We start from the raw sequence: 23,698 nt of genomic DNA, 5'->3' as shown, positions 1-23,698 counted from the left end.
TTCCACCCTCGGTTATCTCTGTGTGGAGTTTGCATGTTCTCCCCGTGCATGAGTGGGTTTTCTCCGGGTACTCCGGTTTCCTCCCACATTCCAAAAACATGCTAGGTTAATTGGCAACTCCAAATTGTCCATAGGTATGAATGTGAGTGTGAATGGTTGTTTATCTATATGTGCCCTGTGATTGGCTGGCCACCAGAAGACAGCTGTGATAGGCTCCAGCACCCCCGCGACCCTCGTGAGGATAAAAAATGAATGAATGAATGAATCAATGTGGAATCATTAATTGTGAATTATCCGTAGAAACCCGACTAGGAACTAGAACTGAACTGAACTTCATCGACTGGAGGAGAGTCATGGCTTTGAGCTCCTTTGAAAGCTGAAAGCTGATTTTTTCCCCCCTCGACAGTAACTGTGTAAGTGCCACTGACACTGACATGTAGGGGTTTGAATACACCAGAAAAAAGGATTTTTCTACTTTTTTCCCCAGAAACACAAGCCTTCAAAATAACTCGCTTGGAGGAATATCGAGCCCACCCATCAACAAGCAGATTGGTGTTTTCACAATGTCATTGGCTATTCAATGTGAAGGTCATCATTAGAAGTTGATGGAATAATAGTTATTATTTTTACACACATAACTGTAAGTTCATTGACACTATTGGGTCAAGTGAGGTGTCAGTCAAAATATCTGCCTCTGATGGAAACCATCAACATCTGCAACATCTTAAAGAGGAACAGCACTTTTTGGGGAATTTTGTCCATCATTCATGATCCTTATGTGAAACATAAACACATATTTCTTTCCCTTTTCTGTGTATTATAACGCCAGAAAACTGGTTAATATGAGCTAGCTAACAATGCAAATCATTGGGACACACCTATTTCGACTACAAATCGCTCTAAAAAAAACCCTCTTACAACATTTTATTGTTTTATATACATGCTGTGATCATGCATGCAACAAGTACATCAATAATAACATGTCGTATATGGAATCCAACTTTTCAGCTTATTGCCACAACCCTCAAGAATGCACGTATAAGGAATGATTTATAACCTAGCATTAATTTTTCAAAACTAACAACACAGTACCAGCACCATTAGGGAGTAGCTGAGAGACGCTGAGACGTCACTCAGCACACCTTTTGTATTAATAATAACAATATCGCTGTAGCTTGGTTAATATATAGGTAGGTTGTGGAAATGGAACACTGTTTTTTTGTAAGGGCTCAAGCGTCAAAACAGCGTCAAAAGCATGTCCTAATGACGTGCATTGTTAGCTAGCTCATATTAACTATTTTTTCATGTTATAATGCACAGAAAAGGAAATAAATATGTATAAATATGTTCATGTTTTACATAAGGATTGGGAATGATGGGCAAAATTCCAAAAAAGTGCAGTTCCCCTTTGATGTGCATTGTTTATATTAACCATTACCAACATAATAGGACAGTTTTTTTTTACATTTATCTGTAATTCAGTGCACCCCTGCATATTCATGATTCACCATGTTTTTACAAAAAATATTTGTAATATTAAATTACATTTTTTCATACACCATAAGTTGGTAAGAGTTTATAAATACGTACAGTACTAATGTACCACATTTATCTCTTTTTATTTTTTTATCTTTATCTCTTATTCAATTATGTTTTTTTTGTGTGAGGGTTGAGATTTTGCGCTTTTTTCAGCAGTTCTTGAATGCATCAAAGTTAGGTGATGCCAGTGAGAGACTCGAAAGTTTGTTTGGCTACAAAAATAGTTGCTTCTGTATTCAATCGGCCTCAAAATGTGCCATTTTTGTGAGCGTATCAATTACCAATCTACAAACATAACCTACCGATGTACTGATCTACCTTTGGGCTCCACGTCTCTAGTCAATTCATTTTCAATGGAACCTCCACAATAAGGTGATTATGGCGATTCACTGTCCAGCCAAGGAATTTGAGTTGCAATGAGTTGCATTCATGCATTGATTTATATTAGCGTATGGTCAAATGGTCTGGCGTTGGTGCTTATGGAGCCTGCAGTTATAATTGTATCCAAGAATGGTGGATATCAGATATCAGAGGGTTTTGTCATGGATGCAAGGCTTAAAGAAACAAAAGATCAAGCACCCATCCTTAGTGGAGACGGACGATGACATAATAGTGTTCAACTCACCCTGCCATGCTGCTGTTTGCTGAGCTTTCCGTGATCTGGGAGCTAGCGATCCACTTGGTTTCGCCGATGACTGTCCTGGCATGAGGCAGGCGTCCCACGTCTTTCACCGTCATCATCAGGTGTTGTGACGACTTAAGGACTTTGACAGCTTCATCGTGCGGGATGTTCAAGAAGCTGCGGCCGTTTACTTCCAGAATTTGATCTCCAACCTGTGGGCGTTGCAAGGAACAGAGAGGAGTGGCGGAGGGGCAAGACTGGGGCAGGCAGACATGCATGGGTACAAACAGCAGATCGAAGGTCACACAGAAGGTAACGTAACAGATGGAGGGAGTAGAAGTCATTGAAATAATTAGATTTGGTCCTATGTGAACAGTGTTACGTGAAAAGCAGTTTAATGTCCAATAAAATGTTCATATTTCCTTTATACAAATGAGTAGAGTCTCGATACAACGCCTGGGGGAGTACAACGCCGACATCATCATGAAGGCATGCAACTTAACGAAGCAGAGGGAAATTCATGGCCCTTGCAACACCAACTGTAAAATCTACATCAAGTTAAATGGAGCACCTCACAGGAAGCCAAAGTACTTGCTGTCAAAGACACCAAGGAACTGGACACAAACGTGCTTTTCACCCATAGACCCATAGCACTCTGGTTTTCATGTTGTTTTCATCTCTAAATGCAGTCAGAGATCTATGATCCCCAATTGGAAACTGAGCATTGACATTCAGAATGTGTCAAAGTCAAAAATGTTCAGTCTGCATTAGTGGTGAGCAAAACCGTTCATTTCAGTGAACCGGGTCATTCCGGTTCATTCAGTAAAAAGATCCGTTCATTTTGGTCATTCCGTTCATTTCAGTCAATTGGTCGTTGTCAAAAATGTTCATTCTGCATTAGTGGTGGGCAAAACTGTTCATTTCAGTGAACCGGGTCATTCCGGTTCATTCAGAAAAAGATCCGTTCATTTCGTTCATTTTGTTCATTCCGGTCATTTCAGTCAATTGGTTGTTGTCAAAAATGTTCAGTCTGCAGTAGTGGTGGGCAAAACCGTTCATTTCAGTGAACCGGATCATTCCGGTTCATTCAGAAAAAGATCCGTTCATTTTGTTCATTTTGTTCATTCCGGTCATTTCAGTCAATTGGTTGTTGTCAAAAATGTTCAGTCTGCAGTAGTGGTGGACAAAACTCTTCATTTCAGTGAACCGGATCCTTCCGGTTCATTCAGTAAAAAGATCTGTTCATTTTGTTCATTTCGTTCATTTTGTTCATTTCCATCATTTTGGTAATTCCGGTCATTTCAGTCAATTGGTCGTTGTCAAAAATGTTCAGTCTGCAGTAGTGGTGGACAAAACCGTTCATTTCAGTGAACCGGATCATTCCGGTTCATTCAGAAAAAGATCCGTTCATTTCGTTCATTTTGTTCATTCCGGTCATTTCAGTCAATTGGTTGTTGTCAAAAATGTTCAGTCTGCAGTAGTGGTGGGCAAAACCGTTCATTTCAGTGAACCGGATCATTCCGGTTCATTCAGTAAAAAGATCCGTTCGTGAGGAAAAAGCGGTAGAAAATGAATGAATGAATGTCTACTATACTGGCTAACACGGATGTAAATTAAACTATAGGGGTGTTATTTTATGTCTACAGGGCTCTAATATTAATATATAATAGAGGGTTGTTACTACAAAAATACTCCAGCAACCTGAGGTGGCCTGCACTGTGCCACAATAGCACAAAATATCGCACAAACAGCTAACATCAGCATCTTGCGGGCACAACTGAAGACGATTAGCCGCATTCTGTTTCTGCAGGGGGACCAGTTGTGATCATTCAGGGTAGGGTCATTTGATTATAAATGCAAAAGGGACACAAACTGGTATTTACAGATGCAATCAATCAATCAAGAGACGCTAACAAGTGACATTGCAGTGAGGACACACGCTGCTGGCACGGCACACAGTCGCCATCCCAGCTGTCAGGTGGAACTAAAGCCTCGGGGATGAGAGACAGATTCAAAAACACGATTATAGGCTGCTTGTTCCAGATCTGTGGGACAAAATGCCACCGAAATGGGACAATAACACATCTTTTACCTTGTGTTGGAAGACCCTGCAGCAAACGTGGAGTGTGTGATCTTCATATTACTGAGATTCAACAATGGGGTCGCACACATGGCTAGCTCGAGGAGAAAAGACTTACAAGACTTTGTTTTTTAAAAACAAGCACATTCTTAATTTATTTTAGGACGATTCGGAAAGCTATTAGACAAGGAATTACAATACTCTAATTTAACAGTACATAAGAGTGTTAATGCTAATACAAAAGTGACATGAATGTAAACATATTTCACTCGCTAAATGTCTCGCAAAAAAGGTCAGTAAGGATAATTCATAATGCCGCCTACATAGAACATACTAAACTCCTTATTTCTAAAATCACAATACTTAAATTTGCTGATATAGTTCATCTTCAAACAGCTAAAATAATGAAAAAAAAACCCTTAAACTGTATTATGGAAAGCAGGAAGTGAACAAATATAACAGTTACTGATTGTAAAAGTACCAGATGGAGGGGTAGGATTTAATAAGCTTTGCTTCTTCCTACTCCTTTTGGACATGTGGAACTGTGAACTGATTATGGGATGCATTCAATTGTAATCTGATGCATGTTCAAATGAAATAAAACCATTAGCATTATTTGTGGTCAGAAGGGAATACAACCGTCCCCTCACTACTTCGCCGTTTGAATTCAGCAGCGTCACTCTATCACAGTTTTTCCTAAATAAATACATCGATACAATATCGCTGTTTCGTGCTTGACGATGGTATACTAATGGTAAAAAAATACAGTGGTATGAAAATAATAATATAATAATAATAAGATTTTCCATTATATATCAATGGTTCACCCTATCTCTGAGGATGAGTCCAGCTATTCAGTCACTTGCATCCGCGATTTCATTGTTTCGGTCACAAAAGGTGACTATAGGGGTGTTATTCCATATTTACAGGGCTCTCAAAATGGTAAAAACTGTATTTAGAAGGCCAGGAATATCCTGATTTTTATTGAGTGGCTCCGATATGAAGTGGAATTATTCATTCATTTTCTGGGGGTGCTGGAGCCTATCCCAGCTGTCTTCAGGCGTGAGGCGGGGTACACATATAGGGCACATATAGACAAACAACCATTCACACTCACATTCATACCTATGGACAATTTGGAGTCACCAATTAACCTAGCATGTTTTTGGAATGTGGGAGGAAACCGGAGTACCCGGAGAAAACCCACGCATGCACGGGGAGAACATGCAAACTCCACACAGAGATGAGGGTGGAATTGAACATGGGTCTCGTAGCTGTGTGGCCTGCGCGCGAACCACTCTGTAAAACGATTTGCAGTGGAAGTTATAATGTGCTACTTAGAAAATACACACATGCTGTCTGCTACACACATAATATTGATGAAATACAGGAAGTGGCGAAATCCAATACCAATGGTTACCGTGTACCCATCGCTCCTTGAGCGCCTTTTGTTTGGCTTCCAACACGCACCCACTGCAAAGCAAGAATCTAGGCTATATTGATGGGGAGAGATCTCTGCAGGTTTAGAGAACGTCACGTGTCGATAATAAAATCCACGTGTTGGAGTTCTCGTTCTTGACCATTGTGGCAAAATCATCTCTTCACATCAAGCTACCCGGGACTAAAACTGTGAGAAAAGGCTAAAAATAGACACACTTTACTGTGCGCCTTGATATCAGTTGATGAGGTCTGTCTTTCTGCTGTACTCAACTTGCTACTTCCATCGCTTTACCTTGCCTCACTCTCCTCATTATTCCCTCCTCCATTTCCCCCTCGTCTTCGTCATTATGCTTCTATTTGAGAGGAGATGGGCCTTGCTCTGAGTCACAAGCATTTCATTTTCTGTGGCCGTCATATTCGATGCAGTCCAACAAAAGCCAGCGAATACCAACGATTCAGGAAGACAATCAGGGTAGTGTTAGATAATAACACATTCTATACACAGGACAGGAGGGACAGGAGACGACTCCTGGCAGCACAGTACACCGACTCAAATGTCACACATTGTTGTGTTCAAACGTTTTGTTATGAACCCTGTTCATCTGGCAGGAGAATGAGAACAGAATTGATATGACATTTTTTTTTCATGCCTTTGTTTTGGCTCATACAACATGTATTATATCTAAATGTTCTCTAAGTGTTCTCAATCAGAAATCACTCCACACTCTTTATTGCTCTCTGGTTCTACCATAACTTACTTATTGTGTGGAAATATGGGCTAATAACTATAAAAGCAAGGGAACACAGTGGCGCATGTGGTGCCTCAAGCAAGAACGTTCCAAATTCAAATGTCCGTTGGCCTCTGTATACTTATAGTATTATTATAAATTGTCACACTAGATCCTGAGGTAATGCAAAAATAGGCAAACTGAACGGGGATTCTACTGAGCTGTCATACACAATTTGTTTCAATTCCAATATGTATTTATTTCTAGACGGAATATCGAGTAATGAACCCTTTGGATCTCAAATTTTACGTCAACAAAAGTGGACATCGGGCACCGGAATTTGAAGAGTTGCTAAAACGAAGTGGACTTAACTTATTCCACTCTACTTTCCAATCTACATTGAAATGTCAAATTTAGGAGTAAACGATAAACATCCCACCTATAATTACAAATACAACAATACAAATATACAACATAAGGTGGCCAGAAATATTTCAGTATTGAACAAAGCAAAATTTGTTCTCAATCAGAAATCACTCCACACTCTTTATTGCTCTCTGGTTCTACCATAACTTACTTATTGTGTGGAAATATGGGCTAATAACTATAAAAGCAATCTTCACTCGCTAAATGTACTGCAAAAAAGGTCAGTAAGGATAATTCATAATGCCGCCTACAGAGAACATAAATTACCATAAATGTGTACCGACATGGCCCTGTGTGAAAACGCGATTTCCCCCTAAACCTAAGAACTGGTTGGGCCACCCTTAGCAGCAACAACTGCAATCAAGCGTTTGTGATAACTTGCAATGAGTCTCTTCCAGCGCTGTGGAGGAATGTTGTCATTCAGCCACATTGGAGGCTTTTCCACCATGAAGCCTTTTTAAGGTCATGCCACATGCATCTCAATAGGATTCAGGTCAGGACTTTGACTAGGCCACTCCAAAGTCTTCATTTGGTTTTTCCTTCAGTCATTCAGAGGTGGACTTGCTCGTGTGTTTTGGATCATTGTCCTGCTGAAGGTTTCAGCTTGAGGTTACCAACAGAGAGCCAGACATTCTCTTTTAGGAATTTTTGCAGTATTCAATCTTCCAAGTCGGGGCGGCAGACCTCACAACTAGGAGACCAGGTTCAATTCCACTCTCGGCCATCTCTTTGCATGTTCTCCCCGTGCATGTGTGGGTTTTCTCCGGGTACTCCGGTTTCCTCCCACATTCCAAAAACATGCTAGGTTAATTGGCGACTCCAAATTGTCCATAGGTATGAATGTGAGTGTGAATGGTTGTTTGTCTATATGTGCCCTGTGATTGGCTGGCCACCAGTCCAGGGTGTACCCCGCCTCACGCCTGAAGACAGCTGGGATAGGCTCCAGCACCCCTAGAAAATGAATGAATGAATAAACAATTCCACTTCATATCGGAGCCACTCAATAAAAATCAGGATATTCCTTGCCTTCTAAATACAGTTTTTACTATTTTGAGAGCCCTGTAAACATGAAATAACACCCCTATAGTTACCTTTTGTGATTGAAACAATGAAATTGCGGATGCAAGTGACTGAATAGCTGGACTCATCCTAAGAGATAGGGTGAGCCATTGATAAATAATGGAAAATCTTATTATTATTATATTGTTATTTTCATACCACTGTATTTTTTTTTACTACTGGTATACCATCGTCAAGCACGAAACAGTTCTTGAGTGTGAATGGTTGTTTGTCTAGTATATGTGCCCTGTGCCCAGGGCAAGTGCAAACACACACCCATGCTTGCACACACACACAAACACACACAGATACATACACAGGTACATGTAAATGACACCTCTGATATTAAAATCTGTCGACCTGACATGACCCTGGCAGAACAAACTCCCAACATGCTAACACCTTGGTGGCAGGTGAACACAGACTGTGGATGGTCTTTGACCTCTTGATGGCCGACTTCATGGCTGTCGTCCTTCCTGTTTTCACATCAGTGACCATCTCAGACCCTCGTTTACATTGAGCTAGTTGCTTTTGTTTTCTCTACAACCCATCAATAAATACAGTACACACTAAGGAAGTACAGTCGAACATTGCACCCTCACACTATCACCGATAATAAATGAATGATCGCTGTTTTGTGGTAGAATATGGCTTATTTTCAATTTGTATGTGTACTATATTGAGTAAGAAGAATGTAAAAGTGACTATAGGGGTGTTATTTCATGTCTACAGGGCTCTAATAATGGTAACCAGGGTTTTCTATGCTGTAACTCCGGAAATATTCCATTTATTAATATTGAATCCTACAGTCGGCTGTGGAAACAATTAACCGCAACAAAAGAGCGATGACCGTACCTTCATTTGATGGAACCTCTCTCCCCAAACACACAGTCACCAGTGGTGCTCGGCTCCTACTTGTGATGTCATTCATTTACATTTGGCCATTTCGATATCTGCACACTGCTGTGCTCTGTATGTGATCTGACCCCTTTACAAAATGTCTTTATTTCAGTCATTCTCTTCCTTAGTCAGGATACATTTTTTTCTACAACACATCCAAGAGTGGTTGAGCCAGTCTCCGAACTGTAATACCATAAAACGTCTGTGGAAAGAGCAGAAACCTAGAGTTGCCAAGCGACAGCCTCTGTAAATAGGAGTGGATCAAAATCTTTGTTTTGTAAAAACTGTTTTTTCATCTATTTGACGTTGATTTATTTGTGGCGACCCGCTATGACTGCCATTGATAGATTTGATGTTTTTTTTTTTTTTTTGCTACCACACATTACATGCAACTGTCTGTGTAGCTTGTCATAACAACTCTGTACAGTAGATGGCATCGTAACATTACTTCTTAGCACAACTCCTATGACTTAGTTGCGCATAATTACGCATCTGTTCATCAATATTGTACATTAGATGTTATTTTTTAAACTCGTTTTTTTCACAAGACACAAGTACAAACATCCAGTTATGCAAATTTGATGATGATGTCATTCGTCCCCCACCTCCTCCACCTAATTGCGCTAATTGTTTTACCTTTCTGCATGACATTTGAGGATGTTTCCAAGGCTCCTTAAATGCCACACTCTGTGGAATATCACTAAAGGATGACTAGTTTTATTTTAGTTTCATACACTGTAGTTTTACTATACAGCAGTTAATGTCTTTTTACACAAGAGTGGCCAAATGCTTGAAACTCATGTAATGTGCCTAGCTGACTCTTGTAAATGCTAGCAGTTCCTATTTAATATTGTTATTACTTGGAATAAAGTTCCCTTTTGGCGGTTGTAAATGGCAGTGGCTCATGATACAATTGCAGCAATAACTTTATAATTCTGAATAACTTGCAAATAACTTCTATGAATGAAACTAAGCTCTATATATAAATATACTGGATGAAGTTTTACAGTTTACCACAAATAATAATTCTATTTAAATGTTAAATTTTAGCTTTAAAATAATCCATCCATACACTTTCTATGCCGCTTATCCTCACTGGGCTTGTGGGGATATTGTGGGCCAATTAACCTAGCATGTTTTTGGAATGTGGGAGGAAACCAGAGTACCCGGAGAAAACCCACGCATGCACGGGGAGAACATGCAAACTCCACACAGAGATGGCCGAGGGTGGAATCAAACTCGGGTCTCCTAGCTGTGGGTGGGGACTTGCACGCTAACCACTCCACCGCCGTGCAACCCCCATTTTGTAAATTCATTCATTCATTTTCTACCGCTTTTCCTCACAAGGGTCGCGGGGGTTGCTGGAGCCTATCCCAGCTGTCTTCGGGCGAGAGGAGGTGCCAGCCAATCACAGGGCACATATAGACAAACAACCATTCACACTCACATTCATACCTATGGACAATTTGGAGTCGCCAATTAACCTAGCATGTTTTTGGAATGTTGGAGGAAACCGGAGTACCCGGAGAAAACCCACGCATGCACGGGGAGAACAAGTAAACTCCACTATATTTAAATTTGTTTAATGATCTGAAATATTTAATATGTGACAAACAGTAAACCCCCGGTTTAGAATATGTTGATCTACACAGGCATGGTTTTAATGTATGAACCAATACCAAAATCTGCAGTATCGCCCACCCCTGCACTCTTGTGGGAACAGCTTAGCAGCTTGTGACTTTATGGCATAGACATTAATATTCTGATCCATAACGTCAACCAACTGTCTGTTTCCTTCCTCCTATCTCATGTTTTTTATTGCAACCTCTCTACAATGACTTGTTTTGTTTCAGATTCCTTATGTTTCATATTTGGGGCTCACATAACATGTAATATCACATCACATGTCAATAAAGCATATTCTATTACAGCTTCAAGCCACAAGGGTTAATCAATCCTTATCAAACATGGCATCGTAATTGGACAGCTCTTGTCATTGTCTCTGTTTTTTTGCATACTAAACCAGTGTTTGTATTTCAGAACTTGATTGAGTGAGACAAAACATTTTTTTTCTGGTTAACGTTACTGGCATGACAAGGACATCCCACCTAGATGTTTACCACACGGCACCGTGCAGCCATCATCGGTCCATCTTTTTCCTTCAATGGAACAAAGGAGCTTCAGCTTGTGCAGGGGCGTCAAACGGCATATGGTTATATGGAGACGTTGCAGGGGGCGTCCTTCATGTCTGAAGACGATGTACGTCACAATGTCGTCTGACAAAAGACTTCATTCAGAGGAATAACCTCACTCCTCTGTGATTGGCTGATGACCAGTACAGGTTATACCCCGCCTATCGTTCCGAAGACAGCTGGGGTAGGCTCCAGCGCCCCTGGAGAATAAGCGGTAGACCAATGTCTTTAAGATCCAACAGTGAGAAATGTAAATTCTTGCTATTCTTCAACTATAGACAAACAACCATTCACACTCACATTCATACCTATGGACAATTTGGAGTCACCAATTAACCTAGCATGTTTTTGGAATGTGGGAGGAAACCGGAGTACCCGGAGAAAACCCACGCATGCACGGGGAGAACATGCAAACTCCACACAGAGATAGCCGAGGGTGGAATTGAACCCTGGTCTGTGACTCTTGGACGGCCAATACAGATAAAGAAACAATTTTAACAATGGTGACACTAATAAAAATAACCAAAACAAAACCAAATCACCAAAACATATTAGGATTCATGGATTATAGACAATTCATCATAATATTCATTCATTTTCTACCGCTTTTCCTCACGAGGGTCGCGGGGGTGCTGGAGCCTATCCCACCTGTCTTCTGCAAGAAGCGGGGTACACTCTGTACTGGTCGCCAGCCAATCACAGGGCACATATATACAAACAACCATTCACACTCACATTCACATACATAAGTCTGACGTAGCGATGATGCTTGATTTTACATGCGTACTCGGACATTGTAATTTAATCCCATCAACTCACACTGATTTGCGTGGAGAGTCGGGCCATGAATACATATCAGACTCACCACAATGAATCAACTCTCAAGAGGCTTTCACAGAAAATGCAGGCACAGCATAATAGGCGGCGTAGCATGATGCCACACAAGCAATCTCATTCGGCTAGCGTGGAAAAAAAAGCAGACTTCAACGTGTCTACAAGTCTTTCAATGATGCAAATCAGTCAAGTGCAAACAGATTCATGCTGTTTGTATTTGTTATTTGTAAGCGCTTTTGAGGCAGGAAGACGGACGCTTTCCAAGCAAAAGTAAACCGGAACATTTTCAACGTTTTTGGGTTACTACACTACACTTGTCCCTCATTTATAGCTGTTAATTGGTTCCAGACCAGATTAATGGATTCCTGCGATATAGCGTTCAATGTTCATAAATGGGGCTACATGGTGGTGAAGTGTTTAGCACACAGACCTCACAGCTAGGAGACCTGAGTTCAATTCCACCCTTGGCCATCTCTGTGTGGATTTTGCATGTTCTCCCTGTGTATGCGTGGGTTTTCTCCGGGTACTCCGGTTTCCTCCCACATTCCAAAAACATGCTAGGTTAATTGGCGACTCCAAATTGTCCATCGGTATGAATGTGAGTGTGAATGGTTGTTTGTCTATATGTGCCCTGTGATTGGCTGGCGACCAGTCCACAGCGTCTCACCCGAAATCAGCTGGGATAGGCTCCAGCACCACCGCCACCCTCGTGAGGATAAGCGGTAGAAAATGAATGAATGAATGAATGAATGAATGTTCATAAATTGAATATTTTCCTACTTAGCATAAAGTAGTACTACTGAGCATAAAAAACCTGTTTGACTTTCTACGTTTTTTAAACATTAATAGATTTCACCTTTACGCTCCTATTATTCTTTGTTTATGCAACACTACACAACTGCAGGGGCTCGCTAGCTAACAATCTAGCGAACTAGCAAGCCACATATTATGCTCGTGAATTTCTTCTACACTTCACTTCCACACGGAATGGGAGGAGAACATTTTTTTTTCAACTATGATGTCGGACACACCGAGGCTGACTTCATGACTTCATGCAGTGTTAAGGTAATGTAGTGGAAGGTAATGTCTCAATGTTTTGTGTCATTACTGCCACCCAGTGACCAGAACAATACATAGCACTTGTATTTTAATATTGTAACTAATAAGAGACCAAAGTCTATCACAAAACAGCGATCGTTTATTCACTCATTTCTGTTACTGTAGTGTTACTACATTGCCAAAGTATTTCACTATGGATCTATAGAATACACTATAAGAATTTTGGGTTTCAAAAGAGTCCAATTTATTGACATGTGGATATATGCACATAGTAGTTGAAATGACATTGCCAATGTCTTTACGTCATGACAATAATGGGAATACATTTATAGAATTTCTACTAATACGAGAAAAAGAGTAAGAATGTAGTCTTCATACGGCACAAGGTCGGAATATTTAGTAACTGACCTTGTTATTTGGCCCTTTTTTTCAATGTGTGTTTTGTTGTCGTCTCAGCAGGATTGCTTTATCATCACACAGGATGAAAATGAGCACTGTGCAAATGAGAAACCCTTGGCCGGAATCCATGCACAAGATCACAGCTCTCTTTATTGACTGACTATTCCACCATGTGTTCACATTGTTTACGTTTGGGGGTTGGGAAAAAAAGAGAGAATAAAAAGTCTAATTCAGAAAAAGCTAGTTGTTTTGTCAACAAGCTAAAAAATGGTGGGCACCAACCAAATACGTGGGCGGCTATTATGTAGAATCATACGGCACCGAGAAGGCGAATCATTTGTTAGTAAATTTAGACAACAACAGGAAGTTCACAAAAGAGGACACCCAGATTATTCAACTGCAATAACATCCTTCTTGCATGTGCAAAATATCTAATCACCATAAAATGGAAGCAAATATGCACACTTCAGTCGTTTGGATTTGACCCAGACATCCAATGCCAAATAAAAAATGATGAAGCTGGTGATACGGTGGCGATTAAGCCACATCTGAAGGTGCCACAGACACAATGGGTTTATATTACACAAGGTCTCAAGGACGGCAAGGGAACACAAAACATGGCTGGTTTAAAAGAGTGGAACCTCCTTGGGTTTCCTTATTAGATGGCTGCAGCTGGCTTTTAATGTGACCTAACATCTCAAGGGAACACAGTGGCGCATGTGGTGCCTCAAGCAAGAACGTTCCAAATTCAAATGTCCATTTGGGCCTCTGTGTAGTTATAGTATTATTATAAATTGTCACACTAGATCCTTAGGTAATGCAAAAATAGGCAAACTGAACGGTGATTCTACTGAGCTGTCATACACAATTTGTTTCAATTCCAATATGTATTTATTTCTAAAGCGGAATATCGAGTAATGAACCCTTTGTTTCTCCATCGGGCGCCGGAATTTGAAGAGTTGCTCAAACGAGGTGGACTTAAATTCTTCCACTCTATTTTCCAATCTACATTGAATGTAGTTTGAAATGTCAAATTTAGGAGTGCACGATGAACATCCCACCTATAATTACAAATACAACAATACAAATGAAGAGCTTGCAACCAAAAGGCGCTAAATCCATTTTGACTGATTTCGAGAAAATCAATGATTTTTAACTACGCACATATCAATCTATTTGGTCGTCAAGTCTATATTGCAAATGAAAGAGCTATCAATATAGGTCATAAAAATGCATGCTATAAAAATCCTGCACACACCATGTATTTTATATATTTTTTATTTATTTTTATTTTTTTTTCGGATTTAGCGCCTTTTGGCTGAAATAAATTTGAAGTCACCTTTAACTTCTTCAATGGCATTGTTGTAAAAGAATGTAAGGTGCTTTAATGTGCTATGCTAATACAATAATTACAACACAGAAGCCATTCTCAACATACAATACAAAATAATAATTATTAATTAAATTAATGAAAATGTTATTAAAAGCAGTGCTCATATTTGACTGCACCATGAAGGTGACAGTGACAAAAATCATCTCATTACAAACTCTTTACATTGTATGTTTTTTAGTACAAGTAAAATAATGTTTCTCATGAAAGTTGGAGGTGTCAAGGTAGAGACATGCCTTTTATGGCGTAAAAAAAACCTTCCATGTTACAGAATACTGTAAAAACACAATTTGTGTTCTCCTGAATTGCATAACATACTGTAACTATCATACGTGTACTTAATGTACACAAACAAAACAGGATGCGCACTGATACTGGCTTTCTGTATGTGCAGTGCCAATTGTATTCTTCTCTCTGATTGGTCAGATTATCGATAGATGGGAAACTTGGGCCAATCAGAATAAAGAATAAAGAAAGGGATTTAGCTCCTTTTTTTTAAAATCTGAAATGGAAATAGCACCTTTTGGTTGAAAGCATAAATTTCATATCACTTTTTTTCATATTTTTTAAAATTATTTCAAGACCAAAATATGTGATTTGGATACACATGACAGAGGTCTATTAAACTCATGAAAAACATGCAACTTAGTGAAAATTGGATTTAGCGCCTTTTGGTTGCAAGCTCTTCAAATATACAACATAAGATGGTCAGAAATATTTCAGTATTGAACAAAGCAAAACTTGTTCTCAATCAGAAATCACCCCACACTCTTTATTGCTCTCTGGTTCTACCATATCTTACTTATTGTGTGGAAATATGGGCTAATAACTATAAAAGCAATCTTCACTCGCTAAATGTACTGCAAAAAAGGTCAGTAAGGATAATTCATAATGCCGCCTACGGAGAACATACTAACTCCTTATTTCTAAAATCACAAATACTTCAACTTGCTGATATAGTTCATCTTCAAACAGCTAAAATAATGCATAAGGCTAAAAACAACCAATTAGCTAAAAATGTCATCCAATACTTCTCTACAAGAGAGGAGAAATATGATCTCAGGGAAGAAGTACATTTGAAACACTTCTATGCTAGGACTACGTTAAAAAGCCATAGCATTTCAGTATGTGGAATCAAACTATGGAATGGATTGAGTAAGGACCTCAAACAATGCACAACGATGAGCCAATTCAAGAAACAATACAAGCAGTTGATGTTTGCTAAATACAAGGATGAAGAGTCTTGAACCAGTCATGATGTGCTATATATATCACTATATTGACACTTACTATGGTACACATTATGTCATTGGATGCTCATATCACCTCGTACTTTGGTACGAGGTGCATTATTAAAAAAAAAAAACTTTAACTGTATTATGGAAAGCAGGAAGTGAACAAATGTAACAGTTCCTGATTGTAAAAGTACCAGATGGAGGGGTAGGATTTAATAAGCTTTGCTTCTTCCTACTCCTTTTGGACATGTGGAACTGTGAACTGATTATGGGATGCATTCAATTGTAATCTGATGCATGTTCAAATGAAATAAAACCATTACCATTACCATAATTATCGGGGCCATAAGAAGATTTATCATATCATAGCAATAAGGCAATAAAATGACAAAGTAGTTCAGAAGCTCAAGTGCTCCTTTTTGTCCAGCCTAATTTAACAGCCCGTTATAACTTCTCCTGAGCTCACTCGTAAACACACATTCACTGTTTCAGAGGAAGACATATACCTTATCAGTTAACTGAAACACCAACATCGCTCGGATGCCTGGGGATTGTTCCTGCCACCGCGGCATTTCAAAAGTACAAAAAAGTATGCCAGAGAAAACCCGAGGACTAAAAAATAAATTGTGATTCCATCCCTCATCAGCCCTGTGCCAATAAAAAATAGATGTCAGCTTTTGTTGGCTAGTAAACCCCTTGAGACAAACGTTGTACTTACTTACTTTGTCAACTCCAAATATGTTACCTCCGAGTGTACACAAACCACCGTTAAATCTAAATACTAAATAAAATATCTAAATACTGTTTCGGATGGATTCCTATGCAAGTATGAAAACAAATCAAAACGATATGAAAGATATGTTATCGACAAGCGATACCTTGAGTCCACCGCATTCAGCTGCCGAGCCAGGATCCACTCCAGTGATGTAAATACCCAAAGTGTATTCCGCTCCACCCCGGATCATAAGGCCCAGGGACCGGCCATCATCCAGAACCAGGTTGACCTGTCAACGACAGAGAGGTTGATATTCCTATTCCTAATATTTTGTGACTTCTTTCCATTTTCTCACATTTTCAGTCCCATTGCAAACTCCTAACCTCTACACCAGTGTTTTTCAACCTTTTTTGAGCCACGGCACGTTTTTTACATTGGAAAAATCTTGTGGCACACCACTAACCAAAAATGTTACAAAATGTCACCACGACCTCACACGTGCATCAATAAGTCTATGGGAGGAACAAGGTAGGTGTTGCCACACGGACCAATATTACATTGCTATGCCAGTCTTTACACTACAGACACTCCACAGTAGCCATGTTTTTACATCACCACTTTTTCTCTTTCCGAATGACCTTTCGGGAAACAATGGTATCCATAGAAAGGAATATTCCAATCTCTTGTCGACATGCGCCGTGAAAATCAAACAGAATAGTCAATAGGGCATGCCCAGTAAAACGTAAACATCAACATCACGTGATACCGACTTCCCCGAGTTTTTCTTTCACTTGTTGGAATAACTCCGTATTGCCAGTTTTTCGTCTGTCCAGTCTTGAAATTTAGTTTGAATCAAAAACAAACTTTGCTTAGTCCAATGCCGATTGCTGGCCTCCATTTTTAAAAGTGAAGAACGTCTGGATCTGCGTGTTACGTCATATCTGAGCATGCGCTGAAAGAACGCACCCGGGATAAATTTAAACAGGAAAAGATCAAATTCAATCTTGCTAATATTTTATAATTAAACTCAGGACATGTTTTATATACAGTAAAGTCTCATTATATCGATATCGGTTATAACGAATTACTGCCTATTACGATACTATTTTCATTTCCCAGCAAATTTCTAGTCTTTTATGATATAATTAGTTCCATTAGTATGATACCCGGTTATTATGATAATCCGGTTACTACAATGCCCTTTTCATCTCCCGCCAGAGTTGACTGGAAGCAGCCGTTCGCCGTGTTCTTTTTTGGTATTGAAATCCTTAAGCAAAGATTGATTTAAGTTGCTCGACATTGTTCTATACTACAGAACAATGTCGAGTGCAATATTGCCCACTTTTAATGCAGTTCGGCGCAGGATCGGATATATCGACAGTCCGGTTATATCGATATTTTTTCCGACTCCCGACAATATCGATATAACGAGACTTTACAGTATACTATTGACATAATGGCTATTGACATAATATTTGCAAATGATGATTAATAAATGTTAATTATAAAAAGTGACATTGGATAATTCCTCACGGCACACCTGACGGTTTCTCAAGGTACACTAGTGTGCCGCGGCACAGTGGTTGAAAATCACTGCTCTACACTCCAACATCATCTGGAACTGTTCACAATCAATATTTATCCACAAACATCAACAATTTCAATGAAAGAGCCCAGCAGAGATGCTGACTGGGTGTCTAGAAACTAAATCCTCCATCCTCCTTTCCAGACTATTTCTCCAACCGTTTTGCTCTGGTCAGCATATCAGAAAATGAAAAATTGCTGACGTTATTGTGGGCCAGCTAGCTGGCTTTGCGAGGCGAAGCTGAAATGTGATTGGTTAAAGAAACGGCCTTGAAGCCTTGCAGCCACGAGGCATGCTACGAAACCAACATAATAGACTGTTAGGACTAAATTATTCCAAATTTATGTAAGAAATACTAGAATGTACATCAGTGCTTGTGTTTGTGTTGAGGCCAGCAGAGAAGGCTTTGCTGGTGACGGCACACCACTGTGTAATGGCATCCTTATTAAAACTGATTTTACACAGATTCACTGATGGCTTAGCTTAGCCTAACAATAATTGGTGACTGTCAAAATAATTCACGGTATGATTCTGACTATGCTACGTATAAATACATATCCATGACATAACACCAGAAGCATTTTTACATTGCTCGATGTCGCCCTAATACAGCCCTCTTGCATCGTTTTTTCTACAATCCAATTGGCAGAAAGCCAACAACCTTTGCCAAGTTGCAAAATGGAGGAAATTATGTTCTTTGTCACATTTATCCAGGCTATGGAGAATGGCTTAGATTATTCGAGTCATCCTCCTCCTCCTCCTCTTGGCAGCAAATAGCAGCTCTTACGTGATCTCTGGCATCAGTTGTTATTCTGGAATTACTGTGATGTGTGCTACCACTCTGAAGTCAAACGGTGTGGAGCATCTTAATCTGGGACCGTAATCATGAATCATCTGTGACAAAAACCACAGGAAGACTTCCTTACTTATTCTACGTGCTACGTATCAATGGAGGGTTATGGCATTTTTCAAAGCAGACAAAATAGGTACAGTAGTAATATCACGGTTTGATTATCGCTCCTCCACTCTATATCGCGTTGAAAAAAATGTATTCATGTATTATTGATCGCTGTTTCGTGGTTTACTATTGCATATTATTCATTCATCCATTCATTTTCTACCGTTTATCCTCACGAGGGTCGCGGAGGGTGCTGGGGCCTTCATGTCTGCTTTGCCTGATTTGAAAAACGGCATAACTCTCCATTGATATGTAGCAGAACAATCAGTATTATGCCGGTGGTTTGAAAACATTGTAGCAAACCAGTTAGCCAGCAATCTGAGACCGTCACACGATTTTTTTTTATTGAAGCACCAAAATTAGAAATAGACAAAGGCTAATTAGTTGGACCGGTCTTCTTAGATTTGATTTGCTGACATTTCTGTCATTGTTATTCACATCCTGTCCTTCACTAACCTTGCTGGATTTGAGTAAAATAGCACTACAGTAGTTCTAATCATAAAGTAATCCCACCTTTATCACAATTAATTGGTTCCAGACCCGACTGTGATTAGTTAATTTTGTAAAAAGTACTTATTAATAAATCTAATGTTTTCCAAGTTAGAACATAGGATACCTTGCAAATACTGTTTGTAATCCCCTTACATACACATGAAATAATACCCAATATTCAGTACTAAACACAATAAGAGTAAATATGCAATTGAATTTGACGTCTTTCAATATTTTTTTAATAATAATATGAGTGGTGGTAGCATGTCGGTCGAGTGGTTAGCACGCAGACCTCAGAGCTAGGAGACCAGGGTTCAATTCCACCCCCGGCCATCTCTGTGTGGAGTTTGCATGTTCTCCCTGTGCATGCGTGGGTTTTCTCCGGGTACTCCGGTTTCCTCCCACATTCCAAAAACATGCTAGGTTAATTGGCGACTCCAAATTGTCCATAGGTATGAATGTGAGTGTGAATGGTTGTTTGTCTATATGTGCCCTGTTATTGGCTGGCCACCAGTCCAGGGTGTACCCCGCCTCTCGCCCGAAGAGGAGCTGGGATAGGCTCCAACACCCTCCGCGACCCTCGTGAGGATAAATGGTAGAAAATGAATGAATAATATGCAATAGTAAACCACAAAACAGCGATCAATAATACGTGAATAATTTTTTTTCAACGTGATAGAGTGAAGGGGCGATAATTGAACCATGATATTGCAAGGAACCACTGTACCTATTCTTGAGCATTTGATAAAATTGATGTATAAATACCTGCTATTTTTAGTGAGCTTGTACTTATTAGAGCAGCAGGCTCCATGGCTGGATTCAGATTGGGGTCATTTTAGATATGACTGTTTTAATTGTAATGTGTAATTATTTTTGTAAAAGCTGTTCCAGTGCTGCAGTTCAGCACGACAGGTGAAATGTACAGGTATATACTTGTCCCTATCAAATAAATAAACTGAGGTTATGCAGATGAAAGGGTCACATTTTGCTGCAAATTTTCCAAATTAGACCTGGCAGTTGACTAGAGACTTCGGGGAAAAAAACGCCACAATATCCATACAGCCAAACTCAGTGGGTTGCAGGGCTGCGTTTATGACTGACCTTCTGTGACTTTCTCCCATCTCCACTCAGGATCTCTGGTACTCAGCCAGAATTAAAATAGGGTTCTTGTTCGCTTATATCACAAAAGCGCTTCTCTCCCAATTTATCAGTTTGGCAAGGCAGCCAGCTCGAGGAAAGAGTTCTGAATGTCCCAAACATCCGGCACTAAAAAATGTCTGAGGTCGGGAGCCTACCCACAGTCTCCGGCTTTGATTGATCTTCATTTCTATTGACCTCATAGGTTTTGCTATTATATCAAGTATTTTCTGTGTATCTTTTCGAATGGTCACAGAACACTGACTGTACCCAAAAGAGGAACTGAACATCTCAGTTAATGTCTGTTAGTCTCATGTCTCATGTCCAAACTATGTTTTAACAACGTTTGAAAATACCACTATTATTTTCTTGACCTCGGTTCTATTGAATTCCTGAAAATTCCTAAAATATTACATTTGGAACAATGATGATTTATGAGCGACCCCGACATGATTGAATATTCAAAGTTCTGGTGTAATAAATCTTTTAAGATGGTCTTAAAACAGAGATGTCAAACTCAATAGCACAGGAGGGCTTTAATTTTGTGGCGCAGGGTGGCGCAGGGTGGCGCACCCCACGCAAAATTGCCAATTTGATAATTTGGTAGACTGGGCTGCGCCCAGATGGCCGTGGCGGCGCACCAGGAGAGGTGTCCACATTTTCAACTTTTGTGACAAAACAGCATGCCAAAGGTGCCCTGAAAGATTGCCAGCTCCGACCTGGTACAGTGAAGAAAATAAGTATTTGAACACCCTGCTATTTTGCTATTTCTCCCACTTAGAAATCATGGAGGGGTCTGAAATTTTCATCGTAGGTGCATGTCCACTGTGAGAGAGATAAACTAAAAAGAAAAATCCAGAAATCACAATGCATGATTTTTTAACAATTTATTTGTGTGATACAGCTGCAAATAAGTATTTGAACACCTGTGTATCATCTAGAATTCTGACCCTGAAAGACCTGTTAGTCTGCCCATTAGAAGTCCACCTGCACTCCATGTATCATCCTGAATCAGATGCACCTGTTTGAGGTCGTTAGCTGCATAAAGACACCTGTCCACCCCATACAATCAGTAAGACTTTAACTTGTAACATGGCGAAGACCAAAGAGCTGTCCAAAGACACCAGAGACAAAATTGTACACCTCCACAAGGCTGGAAAGGGCTACGGAGCAATTACCAAGCAGCTTGGTGAAAAAAGGTCCACTGTTGGAGCTATCATTAGAAAATGGAAGAAGCTAAACATGACGGTCAATCTCAATCGGAGTGGAGCCCCATGCAAGATATCACCTCGTGGGGTCTCAATGATTCTAAGAAAGGTGAGGAATCAGCCCAGAACTACACGACAGGACTTGGTCAATGACCTGAAAAGAGCTGGGACCACCGTTTCCAAGGTTACTGTAGGTAATACACTAAGACGTCATGATGTGAAATCATGCATGGCACGAAAGGTTCCCCTGCTTAAACCAGCACATGTCAAGGCCCGTCTTAAGTTTGCATATGACCATTTGGATGATACAGAGGAGTCATGGGAGAAAGTTTTATGGTCAGATGAGACCAAAATAGAACTTTTTGGTCATAATTCCAATAAGCGTGTTTGGAGGAAGAAGAATGAAGAGTACAATCCGAAGAACACCATCCCTACTGTGAAGCATGGGGGTGGTAGCATCATGCTTTGGGGGTGTTTTTCTGCACATGGGACAGGACGAGTGCACTGCATTAAAGAGAGGATGACTGGGGCCGTGTATTGTGAGATTTTGGGGAACAACCTCCTTCCCTCTGTCAGAGCATTGAAGATGGGTCGTGGCTGGGTCTTCCAACACGACAACGACCCGAAGCACACAGCCAGGAAAACCAAGGAGTGGCTCCGTAAGAAGCATATCAAGGTTCTAGCATGGCCCAGCCAGTCTCCAGACCTGAACCCAATCGAAAATCTTTGGAGGGAGCTCAAACTCCGTGTTTCTCAGCGACAGCCCAGAAACCTGACTGATCTAGAGAAGATCTGTGTGGAGGAGTGGGCCAAGATCCCTCCTGCAGTGTGTGCAAACCTGGTGAAAAACTACAGGAAACGTTTGACCTCTGTAATAGCAAACAAAGGCTACTGTACCAAATATTAACATTCATTTTCTCAGGTGTTCAAATACTTATTTGCAGCTGTATCACACAAATAAATTGTTAAAAAATCATGCATTGTGATTTCTGGATTTTTCTTTTTAGTTTATCTCTCTCACAGTGGACATGCACCTACGATGAAAATTTCAGACCCCTCCATGATTTCTAAGTGGGAGAAATAGCAAAATAGCAGGGTGTTCAAATACTTATTTTCTTCACTGTATATTCGTTGTGGAGGCCAAGCGCACCCTGTGCGGTGGTCAATTAGCTGACAGGCTCAGAGTGCTGGCAATCACTGGCGGATTAGTCAGGCACATTTCAATGCCATAAACATTCACAGCTTAAAATTCATTCATTCATTTTCTACCGCTTTTTCCTCACAAGGGTCGCGGGGGTGCTGGAGCCTATCCCGGCTGTCCCAGCTGGGCCCCAGCTTCGGGCGAGAGGCGGGGTACACCCTGGACTGGTGGCCAGCCAATCACAGGGCACATATAGACAAACAACCATTCACACTCACATTCATACCTATGGACAATTTGGAGTCGCCAATTAACCTAGCATGTTTTTGGAATGTGGGAGGAAACCGGAGTACCCGGAGAAAACCCACGCATGAACGGGGGGAGAACATGCAAACTCCACACAGAGATGGCCGAGGGTGGAATTGAACCCTGGTCTCCTAGCTGTGACTTAAACTTAAAATTGTAAGTCAAACAGGCTTATGCAGCATAAGCACTGTCACAAAACAAAATATCGGAGTGAAAAAAATGTTCCGTATTATTCTCAATGTGACAGAACAAG

General features: G+C 40.2%; 1 protein-coding gene across 3 annotated transcripts in view; it reads right to left on the bottom strand.

Moving 5' to 3' along the window:
• Positions 1 to 23,698, bottom strand: part of whrna (whirlin a) — a 154,888-nt gene that overhangs the window by 74,844 nt on the left and 56,346 nt on the right. For 2 of the 3 annotated variants that reach the window (XM_078794224.1, XM_058064923.2), the window contains exons 3-4: positions 16,782 to 16,907; positions 2,165 to 2,418 (exon numbers count right to left, since the gene is read on the bottom strand). In XM_078794224.1, coding sequence (XP_078650350.1) covers positions 2,165 to 2,418; positions 16,782 to 16,907 — 380 coding nt within the window. The remainder of the gene's footprint in view (positions 1 to 2,164; positions 2,419 to 16,781; positions 16,908 to 23,698) is intronic. The other variant, XM_078794225.1, reaches the window with a different exon arrangement.

The sequence above is a fragment of the Doryrhamphus excisus genome, linkage group LG10, assembly GCF_037039965.1.
Source record: "Doryrhamphus excisus strain RoL-2023G ecotype Guam linkage group LG10, RoL_Dexc_Guam_v1.1, whole genome shotgun sequence".
Classification (NCBI taxonomy): domain Eukaryota; kingdom Metazoa; phylum Chordata; class Actinopteri; order Syngnathiformes; family Syngnathidae; genus Doryrhamphus; species Doryrhamphus excisus.
This window is presented reverse-complemented; position numbering and strand designations above follow the sequence as displayed.